We start from the raw sequence: 17,081 nt of genomic DNA, 5'->3' as shown, positions 1-17,081 counted from the left end.
TGTTTTTGTTGTTGATGTGTTCTTGCTTTCTAGTAATTTTATTTTCTGCTCAGGGGATTTAGTATCTGTTCAGATACTTTATTTTTAAAGGCCACATAAGTAGTGACTTGATCTCTAATCTTAGCTTTGAAAATTTCCCAAACACTAATAAAGGTAATGTCTGATGCCCTATTATTTGAGAATACTACTCACTGGCTAGCAGTCAGTGCTATTTAAAAATTTCTGTTTTATTTTGAAAATTATTCCCATGGCTAAAAGGCTATTAGTAAAATTTTGCATGAAATGACAATATGGTGACTTTGGCGCCTAGATTTATAATAATTTTTACATGGTGTCACTAAGAGTTAATACAGTTGTAAAAACACTTTGCTCTTCAAATACTGTACTGAATAATTAGTTCTGAGAAAAAATATTCTATAAATCATGGTCTCATCAGAAACACAACTGTCCTTGGACAAATAGTAATATTTTGGACACAGAGCCTTATATAGTAATCCTGTTTTATATAAAAGTGGGCTATCTTTGCAGTGATTATATGAGTAAGATTTTAACAAAGGAGTAAGTTACTGAATACCAGGATCATCAGTTAAATTATTTGGACTGTCCACATCAGGAGGACATTAACAAGGTTAATTATTAGTGGAGTGAAAGAGAAATTTACCAGATTGTATTATATATGCCAAGATGTATTCAGTCATAAAGAAGAGGTGGAGGGAAGCAGATTTCCCCCAGGTGTCTGTGGACAAAGCTGGAGTTTTGGTCTGTTTTTACCTCTTTTATATTTAAACAGCAGATTCTCATGGTAAAGACATACCCTAGACACAGTGGTGGTTTGTTGTTGTTTTTTGAGGTTGATAGAGCAAACTGCATATTGCTGCCTTGATATGTTTTCTTATTTGTCTTTCTGTTAAAAACAGAGGCACACTTCAGTGAAACAGATTAGAGATCCCAGAAGTAAGCTCATGCATATATAGTCAATTAATTTATGGTGAAGGAGGCAAGAATATACATTAGGGAAAGGATAGTCACTTTCAATAAATGGTGTTGGGAAAACTGAGCTATTATCTTACATCATATACAAAAATTAACATGGATTAAAGACGTCAGTGTAAGACTTGAAACCAATAAAACTCCTAGAAGAAAAACATAGGCAGTAAGTACCTACTATCATCTTGGTGACTTTGGGGGGCGGGGGGCGGGGAATGGTGTCTAACTCCAAAGGCAGGGGTAATAAAAGCAAAAATAAATGCTTGGGATTACATTAAACTAAAAAGGTTCTGTACAGCAAAGGAGACCAAAATAATGAAAAGGTAATATACTGAATAGGAAAAGATACTAGGGGATTAGTATCCAAAATATTAATGAATTCATATAACTCAGTAACAAAAAATAAAAACCAAACAATCCGCTTAAAAAATGGGCAGAGGACCTGAGTAGACATTTTTCCAAAGAAGACCTACAGATGGCCAACAGGCATATAAAAACACATGTGTACACACACACGCACACACACACACAAGACTAGTACTCAGCCATAAAAACTAATGAAATATTGGCACTTAGGACAACATGGGTGTGCACCTAGAGGGTATTATGCTAAGTGAAATAAGTCAGAGAAGGACAAATACCAAATGATTTCACTATGAGTGGAGTCTGAAAAACAGAACAAAGAAACAAGACAAACCCCAGAATCATAGATGCTGAGAATCTAAGGGGGTGGGAAACTGCTTGGGGGGTACAAAATTGGTGAAGGGGATCAAGAGGCACAAATTTCCAGTTTGAACTAAGTCGTGGTTGTATAATATGCAGCATGAGCAATACAATGAGAGATTATAACTAGATTTATTGTGGTGATCAGTTTGTCGTATATACAAATATTGAATCACTGTGTTGCACACATGAGATTAATAGACTGTTTCTTGTCAATTTTACTTCAGTAAAAACAACAAAAAAAGAAATGTTCTTTGTTGCTAAACTCTACCTTACATGCAAAGAAACCATCTGCTTAATTAAGTGTAATCTTTCACTGAAATCTGTTATAGCCTAGTTGGACCCTTGGTTTCATTTGAAAGGAAATACTTCATTTCACTTTTTTGAGTCTACAGAACAGTTTATTCTTCCTTTCCCTACAGCAAGAATTATGAACATAAGTGCACCAAGCAGATTCAGTGGTAACTTTTAAAGCTCCCCCATATTTCCACTCTCATCAGTTATAAATAATGTGCTTGATTGTAAAATGGAAAAAGTTGAAATTTTCCACTTGTGCGTTTTGAGCTTTTCAGAGGTATTATACACTCTGGAAATAATAATAAAAGATACTAGGCTCTAGACAGTGCTTTTTGTTTGAGGAACTCATAAACACTAATGCATTGATCCTAACACAGTACTTGATTGTGACTTTAAAAGGTCATGAGTTACTGCTGTTACAAAAAAAAAAAGTTTAAAAAAAATTGGAGGGGGAACTCCAATTTACAAATATTGCTTAAAAGTATCTGGAGAAAAGTTGTACAGACAATTGAAAAATAAAAATTATGGGGCATTTTTATTACTACCTTTTCTCTTAGCCTGAGATAAATTTTTATCCCTTTGATTCTTTTAATTTGTTTATGAATCTTGCTTAAAGCCTGCTTTCCTTCTTACACAAGAAAGCAGAATTTTCTTTTAAATTTTAGTCCTCCTCAGCCAAGAAGGCTTAAACCTGTGGTGATTTCCTGAGTAGGTCACATTAACAAAGCAGTGCATGTTATTGGTCCTGAATTAGGAGAGCATCCTTTTAATTTTCTTAGTTTAATATCTTTGGTATATAGCGGTTGATTTTGATTATAGTGGTCATGTGGCTTAATCTTCAACTTTTTTTGTTTCGTAGGTTTATTCTTCAGTCCAAGGAGGTAATTCACAATCAACTGTTAGAGAAACAGAAAATAGCAGAAGAAAAAATTAAAGAATTGGAAGTAAGTTTTGAGTGCATATTGGCAGTAGTAAATTTTAAGAAAAAAAAGTAATTACCTCAACTTTGTCATCTTAAATGAAAATGTATGCTTGCCATTGTTTTCATTTTGAATTATGTTAGAGCAGCGAAGCACTCAGATTCATGGCTGTGTAAGAAAGACATCCACCCCCCAGTGAAAAAAGTAAAAGAAATGAAGAAAGAAAAATAGTTTGTTGCAACTGTAGCGATTTTCGAAGAAGATAGGATGCTTTTAATATGAATTTATTTTCTCCATTGCGTTTGAATGAACACGTCTGTTTTTAAAAACAGACACACAGTGTATTCCTAAATATCACATACAGTGATGAATAGGCATGGGAGTGGTTAATGATAATAGTATTTAAAGGATCTCAACCTAGGTCTTTTGTATATATTGTAATTCCTTTAGTATGGATTAGGTATTACTACCTAAATGATGGTGCTGCTAGGAGAGAAATGATTTTTTTTTTAAGTAGGGAAAAAGGTGATGAGTAAGTAATTTACTAAATTTTTGGAAAGTTGAAATCTACTACGTTTTCCATATGCATTAAAACCTTTGATGAGATACTCTTCTTGGGATTGAGTGGAAGGTTCATCCTGTATATAGTAAAAGTTGGCCTGGGCAAAAGACTGGTTATTATTTCTTTGGGGCCAAGATTTCCTGAAATGGGGTGGTTACAGTGACTTCATAGGTCACTTTATCTAATTTGTGGGAGTACTGTTTGAGGCAGTATTTCAGAAGCTGACTCAGCTCTCTGTGGAATTGATGAGACGCCCCTTGTAGCCTCCGGGGATTTCTTAGGGGCACCAATTTGGCACAGCCTGAGTGAGTATGTAGTGTCTTAGGTTACTTAGGTTTATATTTGCTTAACTACTGATCATAATTTAAACAAACTTGATAATTTGTAGCTTAGAAAGGGGTCTTGTAAAAATAATAATTAAGTGTTAAACAAATAAGGACAGAAAAGAAAAAAGCTTATCCTTTAGTAACCAGGTTGTTATTGTGACCTATTTGTCATTTTTGTTAGCCCAAGTGTTCTAGATTGAATTTTTTATTTTCTATTTTCAAACTAAATAACTTTAAAAACTCCAAATTAGGGGCTCCTGGGTGGCTCAGTCAGTTGAGCATCTGGCTTCAGCTCAGGTCATGATCTCACGGTCCGTGGGTTCGGGCCGTGCTTCAGGCTCTGTGCTGACAGCTAGCTCAGAGCCTGGAGCCTGCTTTGGATTCTGTGTCTCCTTCTCTCTCAGCCCCTCCCCTGTTCATGCCCTGTCTCTCTCTCTCTCTTTCAATAATAAATAATGTAAAACAAAAAAAATTAAAACTCCAAATTAAACTTATTTCATGTTAGAGAACCAAAAAGTCTGTTTTTGCAGCATTAGGTAAATATATCTAAAAATTATCCTGATGAGTAAGTAGCCTGATATAAAGTAATGTATATATAATTCTTTTTTTATGAAAACACAAAATCTGTATATGAAATGTCAAAATGATATGTCAGTATATACATTAAATTAACTTGGTTATTCTTAGGAATTAAATTAGATGGGATATGGGCATGAAATTATTTTTTCTTATAATCTTTGTTGGATCAATTATAAAAAGTATGCGTTAACTTTTTTTTCTTAATAGTTATTTTTGAGAGAGTGAGAGAGAGTGCATGAGCTGGGCAGAGGCGGGGGGTGGGGTGGGGGAGGCGGACAGAGGCCAAAGCGGGCTCTGCTGATAGCAGCAAGCCTGATCCGCACTTTAACTCATAGACCATGAGATCATGACCTGATGTGAAGTCAAAAGCTTAACCAACTGAGCCACCCAGGCACACCTGTGTTAACTAAAAGAATATTAAAAGTAAAATTGCCACATATGATGATTTAGCATACTATTCAGTTTTGATGAGTATTATGAAATTTCTTCCCCCAAAGTTACCTTTATTTTTTATTTATTTTTTCTTTTTGAGTTTCTCATCGCTGGTAGAGCATCCTCCTCCTATCTGTCAGGTAATGGAAGTAGATTAGCTGGCTTGTTGGTAACCGTTTGAAATGCTAATTACAGCTAGAGAAAACTAGTAGAGTTAAACTCTAGCTTCTTCCCTAGAACATTTTATTATGTCCTTTTTCTTTTTAACTTTTTATTTTATATGCTTTTTTACAAGCATTATTAAGTGCACTTTAAAAGAAAAAAAATTAAAAAATAAAACATGATTAAATGAAAACACTACTTTCCCCTCTTGCCAGCTCACCTGCAGAGGTCAGCCCTGGAGTTTCATGGGTACCATTCCAAACTTTATTTTATAAACACTTTAATACACACATGTATACACTTCTTAAAAATAAAGGGGAATTATGCTGTGTATACTGTTTTTCATCATTTGACGATTTATCTTTCCACTTGTAGTTTCTATTTTCCACTTTCTTGTTTTCCAGTTCTCTTAACCATTGTAGATTATTACCTTGACACTTAATTATTGCATGATCCCTACCTCTACATTTAGTATGCTTTCCAGTATTGCCCTAATTTGTATCATCTACTGCACACACTATTCTCTCTCTTGAAGCGGTCCTACATTTCGCACTGCCGTACTTGCATAGTTTTGTTACTTCAGCCAGAAATGAAGGCATATACATAGGCCCCCATGTGCACTCATGCACACATACATTGTTTTTTCTTTCTTTATTTGAGAGAGAGAAAGAGTGAGCGCGGGTGTGAGCACGAGCTAGGGATAGGGGAAGAGGAGAATAGAGAGAATCTTAAGCAGGCTCCATGCTCATCAGGAGACCCTGTTAACAGGGTTCAGTCCCACTATCCTGGGATTGTGTCCTGAGCTGAAATCAGGAATTGGATGCTCAACAGGCTGAGCCACCCAGATGTCCCAACACATACGTTAAATTGTGGTTGTTTAAATTCTCTGTGTTTCTTACTATTTTTGTTTCTGATTTTTCAGTCAATTATTGAGAGATAATGTCAAAATCTCCCTCTATGATGATCCTTCTCAGTTTCTCCTTAGTCTTTCAGTTTAGTGGGCAATGGTGTTTAGAGACTACTGTCCGGGTATTGTACAGCTCATTATTACTGTATACATAGTTCAGAGGATAGGTTTAATTTTGCTTTATTATTAAGGAATTTCTCAGGTCTTTTAAAGATAGCCTTCCACCACCTCTGGCTTCCATTGTTGCTGTTGAGACGTCATCTGTCTGCTTAGTTGTTGTTTCCTTTCTTTTTTTCACTGGTTACTTTTAATATTCTCTTTGTCTTCATGCTTTGTACTTTCTTTGGGATATGTTTAGGTGTGGCTTTTAATTTTTTTTTAAAGTTTATTTATTTATTTTGTGTGGGGGGTGGTAGGGGATGGGAGAGAGAATCCCAAGCAGGTTCCATACTGTCAGCACAGAGCCCAGTGCGAGGCTTGATCTCTCAAACCATGAGATCATTATCTGAGCTAAAATCAGGAGTCAGAGTAACTGACAGAGCCACCCCGGCGCCACCTCCCCCCCCCCCCCCCCCCCCCCCCCCCCCCCCCCCCCCCCCCCCCCCGTCCCCCCATTTAAATTTTTTTCTTAATCTTGCATGGCTTAAGTTGGGTTTCCTGATTCTGAGGATTAAGATCCTTCATCATTTCTGGAAAATTCTTAGTATTTCTGAATATTATTTCTTTCCTGTTTTCTCTGTTAGGTGGTATTTCTTTCTGGAATTTCACCCCCCTATCTTTAAACCATTTTATTTAAGCTAGAATGACCTTTGTAAAACGTTAGAAAAATCTGTTTCTGTTACTTTTCTGTGTAAAACCCATCATTGTTCTTAGGATAAAGTTCACACTTGTTAACATACTTTCAAGGCTTTTTGTGAAAGGAAAGGACTCCTGTTTATTTCTATCATCTCCCTCATTTCCTTTGCCTTTTCTTACACTGTATACTCCACCCATTTAGGAATATTCTGTTTTTAGAACTTGCTGTGCTTTCTTTGTTTCTACTACGTCTTTGCAAAAACTAGTTTACTCCACAGGGAAGCTTTTTCTCCTCATGAAGTTATTACCAGCTCCATTTATTAGTCTTTAAGATCTTAGCTTAGGGCTCCTTCTCCAAAGAATCATTTTCTGTTTCCTCAGTCTTAATTTAGATCCTTTTTCCTTGTTCTCCTTAATGATTTCATTAGTTTCATAGTAGAGTGTGGTAATTTGGACATATAAGCTATCACCAGCTGAAGTAATTACAAATAGGGATTCCTGTTACTTGGGAAGCTTGGTACAGATTCAGAATGCGAAACAGTTCTTCCCAAGGAGGATCTGTTGCTTATGCTTTCAGATCAACAGTGTTTTTTTCTGGGCCCTAGCATTTCTTGTTATTTCAACCTGTTTTGTCTTAATCCTATTTACTTATTGTCATCATTAATCTTTGCCCTAAAATACCTTATTATATAGTTGGGGAGGTATAGTTTATATGTGAGTCAGCAGATAAAGGCCAGGCTGTTTCCATTAAGCATGTTTTCATCTTTGAAGGAGTAACATTGTTTTGTGTCTGGGTCTTTAGTGTGGGTTTTTGATCAGTTGGTCCAATTTGGGAGTGCCTGGGTGGCTCAGTCGGTTAAGTGTCCAACTTCAGCTCAGGTCATGATCTCACAGTTCGTGGGTTTGAGCCCTGCGTCAGGCTCTGTGTTGACAGCTCAGAGCCTGGAGCCTGCTTCAGATTCTCTGTCTCCCTCTCTCTCTCTGCCCCTCCCGATCACACTGTCTCTGTCTCTCAAAAATAAATAAATGTTAAAAAAAAATAGTGTTATATTCTAAAAAAAAATAAACAAACAAAAAAAATAAATGTTAAAAAAAATTTGATAACTTTTTAAAGAAGATGGCCAAGGGCACCTGGCTGATTCAGTCACTTGAGCATCCAACTCTTTTTTTTTTTTTTTTAATGTTTTATTTTTGAGACAGAGCTTGAGACAGGGAGGAACAGAGAGAGAGGGAGACACAGAATCCGAAGCAGGCTCTAGGCTCAGAGCTGTCAGCACAGAGCCCGATGCGGGGCTCGAACCCACTGACCATGAGATCATGACCTGAGCGGAGGTTGGATGATCAAACGACTGAGCCACTCAGGCACACTTGAGCATCCAACTCTTGATTTTGGCTCAGGCTATGATCCCAGGGTTGTGGGATCGAGTCCCACATGGGGCTCCATGTTCAGCATGGAGCCTGCTTAAAATTTTCTCCCTGCCTCTTCCCTCCCCTGCTCATACACACTTTCTTTCTAATTAAAAAATCAATAAATAAAAAATTTTAAGAAAATTAAAAAATAAATAAGGTGGCCTAGTATATATAATAATGCAGTATATGTTGTTAGAAAAGTACAAAAACACAAAAACTTTTATTTCAGGGAGAGAGCATGGGAGTGGGGGAGAGGGCAGCAGGGGGAGATGAGTGAGAGAGTATCAAGCAGGCTCCATGCCCAGCATAGCCGTCTATCTCATGATTCTGGGATCAAGACCCAAGCTGAAATCAAGAGTCAGATACTCAACCTACTGAGTCACCTAGGCACCCTTAATAGCATAATTTAAAAAAAAAAATGTGTGTTTATCCATTTTGGGAGAGAGAGTGAGCAGGGGAGGAGCAGAGAGAGAGAGGGATAATCCCAAGCAGACTCTGTGCTGTCAGTGTGGAGCCCTGTGTGGGGCTTGATGTCATGAACTGTGAGATCTTTACCAGAGCAGAAGTTGAGTCTTAACCACCAGGTACCCAATGGCATAATTTTTCAAATGACATGACTATAATTAGAGTTTGGAATGATGAGTCTGAGTCTTGTATGTCTTTGTAAAAATAATTTTCTTTTTGAAACGTGTATCATTTCTATGATGGGGAAATAGTCTTTTTCAATTTTTTGAGAAAATTGACTTTTAGTTAAAGTTGAGTTAAACCTTATTGATAGATTGAGGTGATCTATTTCTTCTAAAGAGTGAAAAAATATATCCTATATTTTTACTCACTTTTTGGAGGTAAGAGGGAATAATTTTGTGGGCTTTTTTTTGCAGTTGGAAAAACTTGGATTCAGCTTTCAGATGATCTAGATCTCAGTTTCTGGCCTCTTGTCTTTTGAGTCTCAGGGATTTGGAATCCTTGAGATACATCAGTGATGTATTTGAGCACATTTTGGTCACCATTCTCTTAGGTTCGCTCCTCTGTTCCAGGTGGAGGACAGTTACTGAGACCTATCTGCACTCAGTCTAAAGTCTCTCTTACATGTTTTAGGCACATGCGTACACTGGCGACCACTTCCTTTCCTTTGTCTTTGGCATGGTTACCACCCCTTCCACCACCCTGGTTAGCTCAGCAGTGACAGAATAAAAATAAGTATAAGGAAACCCAGGACATTCTGGCCTGTATGATGCCACTTCTGACGCAAAATGTTACAATCTCAGGGTTGTGAAATCGCTTTGCAGCCCATGCTATAAGTACAATCTAAGAAATTGTTAAAGTGCTGACTCTTCCACAAAAATGACAATTTTGGTCAGATTGTGGTTCCTGAAATAAGTAGGAAGAATAGTGGCAAGGGAACTGGTAGGAGGTGCCTGGGACACTTCACAGTTGGCTGAGTTTTTGAGACTGTGATGAGGGAATGTTTTGGAGGAGTTCCCATGATTGAGGAGGTTTTACTCTGCCTATTGAAGGTCAGTTTTTCCATAGCATGGGTGGTAACTGGTAGGCATTTGGCTGGATGTCCAGGTTTTGCCCTAAGTACTTTTCAATTTTGAGTTGGTAACCATTTGTGGGTATGATGGGAGCCCCTCTTTGGGGGTGATGTCGAGTGGACACTGTTATATGATAGACACTGATTCTTGTCTGTGGTTTCACTGGAGAGAGAAGAGCAGGTGAGAACAGAGTCACGAATGGAATGTTTTTTTTTATTCATTATATAAGAATTATACTCAGAGCTGACATAACTTTAAACTTAGAATCCATTAAGAAATTAGCTTTTATTTGGTAGTGAAGTATAGTGTTTATCGAAATATGCACTAAAATACATATAGCTTAAGGTGGCACCTGGGTGGCTCAGTCGGTTAAGCGTCCAGCTGTCCGGCTTCAGCTCAGGGCATGATCTTCCTGGAGGGCTCGAGCCCCGCGTCGGGCTCTGTGCTGACAGCTCAGAGCCTGGAGCCTGTTTCAGATTCTATGTCTCCCTCTCTCTGCCCTCCCCTGCTCACGCTGTCTCTTCCTGTCTCTCAAAAATAAATAAAAAACATAAAAAATATTTAAAAAATACATATAGCTTAATAATTATGAAATGAACACTTGTAACAGTCATGTAGGCCAGGAAATAAAAAATTGGCATGCATTAGAGGTGCCCACATTCTTTCTCCCCCGAGTCACAGGGCCATCCCTGCCCTCTTCCCTAGCTACTACCATAACTTTTGTGATAATTATTTAAGTTTTTATTTCAATTCTAGTTAGTTAACATGCAGTGTAATATTAGTTTTAGGTGTACAGTATAGTGATTCAACACTTCCATACATCACTGGTGCACAAGTGCACTCCTTAATTCCCATCGCTTGTTTGACCCATCTCCCCTCCCACTTCCCTTCTGGTAACCATCCGTTTGTTCTCTGAAGATAATAGTCCATTTCTTGGTTTGCCTCTCTCTCTTTTTTTTTTTTTTCTTTTGCTTGTTTGTTTCTTAAATTCCACATAGGAGTGAAATCACATGGTTTGTCTTTCTCTGACTGACTTATTTCACTTAGCATAATACTCTCTAGCTCTGTACGTGTCCTTGGAAATGACAAGATTGCATTCGTTTTTCTGGCTGAGTAATATTCCATTGTTTATACACCATATCTTCATTATCCATTCATCAGTTGATGGATACTTGGGCTGTTTCCATAATTTGGCTATTGTAGATAAAGCTGCTATAAACATTAAGGTGTGGGGCACCTGGGTGGCTCAGTCAGTTGAGTGTCCAACTTTGGCTTAGGTCATGATCTTGTGGTTTGTGGGTTTGAGCTCCTCATGCGCATTGCTGTCAGCTGTCTCGCCCCCCCCCTTGTGTGTGCTCACTTGCGCACACGTGCTCTCTCTCTCTCTCAAAAATAAACATTAAAAAAAACATACTGAGGTGCATGTACCCCTTTGATTTATTTAGTATTATTGTGTTCTTTGGGTAAATACCTAATAGTGTGATTGCTGGCTTGTAGGGTAGTTCTATTTTTAACTTTTTGAGGAAACCCCATACAGTTTTCCCTAATGGCTGCACCAGTTTGCATTCCCACCAATAGTGCATGAGGGTTCCTTTTTCTCAACATTCTCGCCAACACTTGCTGTTTCTTATGTTGTTGATTTTAGCCATTCTGACAGGTGTGAGGTGTTCCCTCATTATAGTTTTGATTTATATTTACCTGATAAATTATACTGATACTCTTTTAATGTGTCTTTTGGCCATCTCTGTTTTCTTTGGGAAAATGTCTGTTCATGTCTTCTGCCTGTTTTTTAATTGGATTGTTCATTTTTTCAGTGTTGACTTTTACAAGTTCATTATTTAAGATATTAACTGTTCCTTAGATATGTCATTTGCAAATATCTTCCCCCATTCTGTAGGATGCCTTTTTTTGATTGTTTCCTTTGTTGTATAGAAGCTTTTTATTTTATTTTTACTTGGTTTCCTTTGCCTCAAGGGACCTAGATATCTGGAAAGAAGTTACTTTGGCTGATGTCAAGAAGTTAGTGCCTTTTTTCTCTTCTAGGAGTTTGATGGTTTCACGTTTCACAGTTAGGTCTTTCATCCATTTTGAATTTATTTCAGTGCATGGTGTTAGAAAGTGGTTCAGTTTCATTCTTTTGCATGTAGCTGTCTAGTTTTCCCAGCACCATTTGTTGAAGAGACAGTCTTTTTCCCATTACATATTCTTTCTTGCCTTTTTGAAGACTGACCATAAAATAGTGGATTCATTTTTGGGTTTTCTATTCTGTCCATGTCTGTTTTTGTGCCTGGAATTGTGATACTTCCAGCTTTCCAGCTTTGCCTTTTTCTTTCTTTCTTTTTTTTTTTTTTTCTGTTTTTTGGTTTGTTTTGAGAGAGAGAGAGAGAGAGAGACAGAGAGAGAGAGAGAGAGAGAGAGAGAGAGAGTTCCAAGCAGGCTCTGCACTGATAATGTGGAGTTTGATATGGGGCTCAAACTTGTGAACTGTGATATCATGGCCAAGCTGAATTCAGACACTTAACCCACTGAACCACCCACTGGAGTCCCTTTGCTTTTCTTTTTCAGGATTGCTTTGACTCTTTGGGGTCTTTTGTGGTGCCACAAAAATTTTAGGATTGTTTTAACTCTGTGTAAAGTGCTGTTGATAGGAATATATGAATGTGTAGATTGCTTTGGGTAGTATTGGCATTTTAACAATATTTGTTCTTCCAATCCATAAGTGTGGAATGTTTTTCCATTTCTTTGCTTCATGTTCAATTTCTTTCATCAGTGTTTCGTAGCTTCCAGAATACAGGTCTTTTACCTCTTTGGTTAGGTTTATTCGTAAGTATCTTACTGTTCTTGGTGCAGTTGTATTCTTTCTTTTTCTTTCTTTTTTTAAAAAATGTTAATTTATTTTGAGAGTAGAGAGAACGTGTGTGAGTGAGTGGGGGAGGCGCAGAGGGAAAGAGAGACAGACAGAGACAGAATCCCAAGCAGGCTCTGTGCTGTCGGCGCTGAATCCACCGGTGCTGGATCTCTTGACTGTGAGATCATAACCTGAGCCAAAATCAAGAGTCAGACTCTCACTGACTGAGCGACCCAGGCGTTCCTCTTCTTCCTTCCTTCTTCCCTCCCTAGTTTTACTACCTATGTATACATTCTCCAAACAGTATAATTTACTTTTGTTCACTTTTGAACTTTATATGAAAAAAATCACTGTATAGGTATTTTGCCTTTTGCTCAACATTGTATTTGTGAGGTACATCCATATTGCTCGAGATTGTAATTTGATTTTCATTGTTATATGATATTCTTTTTTTTTTTTAGAAGTGACACAATTTATCTTTGTAGATGGTCCATTTTTATTTTTACCAAGTCAAGTTCTCATGGAGTATTTTTACAGTTTATCTTGTAGTCTTTTGCTGAAGGGAGCTATTTTTCAGAGACCTCTCCCACTCTGACCCAGGAGACCCTGAAGAGAAGTATAAAATGTACTGTAAAAATGAGCTTGATCGTGTCCCACACCTTCTCTAGTAGCTAGGTCACTAGACACCTCAGAGTGCCTTTTTTTTTTTAAATTAAAAAAAAAAATTACAGATTAGTAAATTCATCTCTTTTCTATGTTTTGACTTGGGGAGTCTTGAGTAAAGTTTCTCTTACTGTCCCATACTTTGGGATTTCAGATAGGAATACTTACCTCTTTAGGGAGTTCATTTGCATTCTCAACATTTATAAAAATGGATGTTTGTTTTAAAATAGTTTTTAGTTACTTACGGCTTAAATCTAAAAGAGCCTGGTGGTTGGAAGCCCTAGAGTTTATAGTGAGCTGTGTTTATATATATATATTCTCTATGTCCTGTTGTCTTAAAGCTTGATGGAGCTGCATAATCTTCCTCTTTGGCTTTTAGAGAAGAGTAGGCATGAGTCTGAAAAAGTATGCTCTTTTTGTGAATTAGTGTTCTTTATTGGTTATTACCAATATTTTCAAAGCCTTGGTCAGTGTATGTGTGTTACAGTCCAAGTGTTAATGTTTACCCAAATGTAAACTGTGATATATTTCACTTCCTTATTAGAAATATTTCAGCTCAGGGGTGCTTGGTTGGCTCAGTCAGTATAATATGTGACTCTTGATTTTCGGGTTATAAGTTTGAGCCCTACAGTGGGGGTAGAGTTTACTTCAAAAATGTTTCAGCTCTAGTGAGAACTTAACCGTGAACAATTCCAATAGATAAGCCCTTTTAAGTAGACAGTCTTTCTTATTTGTGAAATATATATCGCAGATATTTTATACATAAACCCCTTTGGTTTGATCTGTTCACTGATTTGTGTGTCTTTATTTTATGAATAAGATAAAAGAATGATTTGCATTTCATTTAGCCTTGAGGTTAGCTTTTGGTATCTTGATTCTGTTCATCGTTTCTTCTAGGATACATTCCCAGAGTGCCTTGATTTCCTCCTTGGAATATTTGTCTGTACCCACACCAGACTATCCCTTTGAATGTTTCAGAGGGTTGTTGACTTCAAGCTTTGCTGCTTTATTTTTTATATGGTCTAACTTTTCTCTGTGCCTGACCATAAATACTTGTCTTTATCCTCTTCCCTCCCATACTGGAGAGTTCCTGCAGTCACTTTCAGCCTGCCTAGAGAATGATTTCTTTTGATGATGTAGACTTTGTATTTTCTTTCACGTTATTGCATATCTCCCTCCTCTTTATCTAGGTGGTAAGGGGAAGTTAATCAGTATACTTTTGTTTTTATCTCACATTTTGATTCTGGTCAGTTGTACAGGTCTTCTTTAACTTGAAGTAATAGATACTGGACAGAGGAAGTGAGTTGTTCGATACTCAATGTGGACAGGCCACACCTGTATTACTGAGCATTCTGCATGTCAGTTCGAAAGAACAAGATCCAAACTGATACTTGAACCATAAATAGTTCCAAGTCTGCTAGATTTACAACAGAGCATTCATTACCTCAGATTCCTAATTTAAATACCTTCTATTGAGTTATGAGATCTGGATTCTAGCCCTTGCTGAACCTTTTTTTTTTTTTTTTAAGTTTATTGATTTTGCATGCCTGGTCACACCAGTGGGGGAGGGGCAGAGAGAGCACAGAGCCTGACGTGGGGCTCTATCCCATGAATTGTGGGATCATGACCTGAGCTGAAATTGAGAGTCGAGGCTCAACTAACTGAGCCACCCAGGCACCCTTAGCTCTTGCTGTACTCTAGGCTTCAGTTTCCTTATCTGTAAAACGAGGGGTTAGATTAGAAGGTCTCTGTGGTCACATCTATGAAGTTTATCATTATAACATTAGTCGTCTTCTTAATTGACACTTTAGGAGCACAAAAATGCCCCCTTCAAATGATAAGATGGAAGGAGCAAAACCGAAACCAGACCAGTTTCTTTTCATGTCCAGATTTAATTTATGAAGTTAATTGGAATCCTTTGCTTTGAAGCTAAAATAAAAGTAGTTGTGTGCCTACAGCTTTGCCAGTTAAAATGTAATACAAGGTAACATATCTCTTTTGATATCTTTGTAGTAGTTGCTTAAATTACTGAAATCACAAATGTATATGTGATGGCTTAAGGTAGTTTATATTAGGCATTATACATTTTAGAGATACTTTTAGATGAAGCTGAATGAATTCCACAAACATAAATTAAAGTAACATACCCAGGAATACATCATTTTATTCATTTGTAGTGTTTTTGTTTAATCCTGTACTATCTTAGAAAACACTTGATGGGGCGCCTGGGTGGCTCAGTCGGTTAAGCGTCCGACTTCGGCTCAGGTCATGATCTCACGGTTCGTAGGTTCAAGCTCCACGTCAGGCTTTGTGCTGACAGCTAGCTCAGAGCCTGGAGCTTTCTTCAGATTCTGTGTCTCCCTCTCTCTCTCTGACCCTCCCCTGCTCACACTGTCTCTCTGTCTCTCAAAAATAAATAAAAAACCACAAAAATTTAATTAAAAAAAAAGAAAAGACATGCTATGTAGAATAGTGGCCAAAAATATTCAGAAAATGCTCATAAATTATTAAATTCCTAAATGTTCATGGACATTTTATCTTACTAAATATTAAAACATTTGTTTTTATGAATTTTAATCTGATGAAGATATTTACACTGCTTAGGACATGATTTTTTTTAAAGATGTTATTTATTTGTTTATATTTTATTTATCTCTACACCATCGTGGGGCTTGAACTCACAAAATCAGGAGTCACATACTCAACTAACTGAGGTAGCTTGGTGCCCCAGGACTTTACTTTTCTATTTTTTCATTTTTCAGAGATTTTTCACCACATTATTTCATTTATAACTAGGGTGTTTATGGGTGATGCTTTCTTCCTAATTTTGATTAATTAGAAGAATTTCTCCCACTTCACCTTGTTCTACTTGCAAACATGTCTTTCACCTGTTTACCAGCATAATAATTTTTGAATTCCTTCACTATTCATGAAGGCATTTTTTTAGGTACATAATTATCTGGTGAGGGAATTCTTAGAAAATGGACACTCCTAACTTTTGTGTAAAATAACTTACTTCACTTGCTTCTGCTTTTGTTTTTAAGAAAACGTGAGGGTGGAACAGTCCTCTAGATCAGGAAGCATTATCGGTTTCCACTGATGTTTTCTACACAGTCTGTTTTTATATGAGACTCTAAAAGCTCAAACTCTGGATGATGCTATAAAGACATGGAAAATTATTCTTCCTTAGGGTTGGAGGAAGTGGTGACTAGTGTTTTTTTGCTGGTAGTATCTGATAATCCCCCCTCCCTTTAGCTATTCTAGGCATGTTTAGTTGTCAGGCGTTGTCGGACTAAATTGCTAAAAATAACAAATAGGAGGGAGGCTGTTCTAAGGCCAGCTTTTGCCACTGTCTGTAATCTGTTTAATTTAGTTCCTAGGGAGAAAGGGCAGAAGGAACATGGTGCCATTCTCATTGAATGGATTTTTTGTTTGAAGTGCTGACAAGAACATTGTTTGAGCTCTCCCTTTCCCAAGCCCATAGGGCTTACGCACCCACATCCATTTACAGTGCAGAGCCAGAGCTGGGGCCCTCAAAGAGCATGTTCTGATCAGTAGTTATGCTAGAGAGTAACTAGGTGATTATGGTCTTTTGCTAGTCTTTTAAATGTGACTTTTGACAGTGGAAATATGCAGTCAGTGTGTGAGAGAAGGTGAGAAGGAGAGAATGGTGATTACAAATGGAGTTCATGTGAGAATAACGAAATCTTTCTGTTGAGTACTTTTCGCTAACTCACTGTGTATTTTTTATTTTTTAATTTTTTTAAATAGTTTATTGTCAAATTGGTTTCCACACAACACCCAGTGCTCTTCCCCACAGGTGCCCTCCTCCATCACCACCACCTCTTTTCCCCCCTCCCCCTTCAACCCTCAGTTTGTTTTCAGTATTCAATAGTCTCTCAAGTTTTGCATCCCTCTCTCCCCAACTCTCT

At 37.4% G+C, this 17,081-nt stretch overlaps 1 protein-coding gene across 2 annotated transcripts in view; it reads left to right on the top strand.

Annotated features, from left to right (window-relative positions):
* The window catches only part of PFDN1 (prefoldin subunit 1), a 62,352-nt gene that overhangs the window by 26,992 nt on the left and 18,279 nt on the right, over nt 1–17,081 (top strand). Inside the window, exons 3-4 of one of the 2 annotated variants that reach the window (XM_029942046.1) lie at nt 2,867–2,951; nt 4,927–4,966. In XM_029942046.1, the coding sequence (XP_029797906.1) occupies nt 2,867–2,951; nt 4,927–4,966 (125 nt within the window). The remainder of the gene's footprint in view (nt 1–2,866; nt 2,952–4,926; nt 4,967–17,081) is intronic. The other variant, XM_029942045.1, reaches the window with a different exon arrangement.

Source organism: Suricata suricatta, chromosome 6, assembly GCF_006229205.1.
Source record: "Suricata suricatta isolate VVHF042 chromosome 6, meerkat_22Aug2017_6uvM2_HiC, whole genome shotgun sequence".
NCBI classification, from domain to species: Eukaryota; Metazoa; Chordata; class Mammalia; order Carnivora; family Herpestidae; genus Suricata; species Suricata suricatta.
This window is presented reverse-complemented; position numbering and strand designations above follow the sequence as displayed.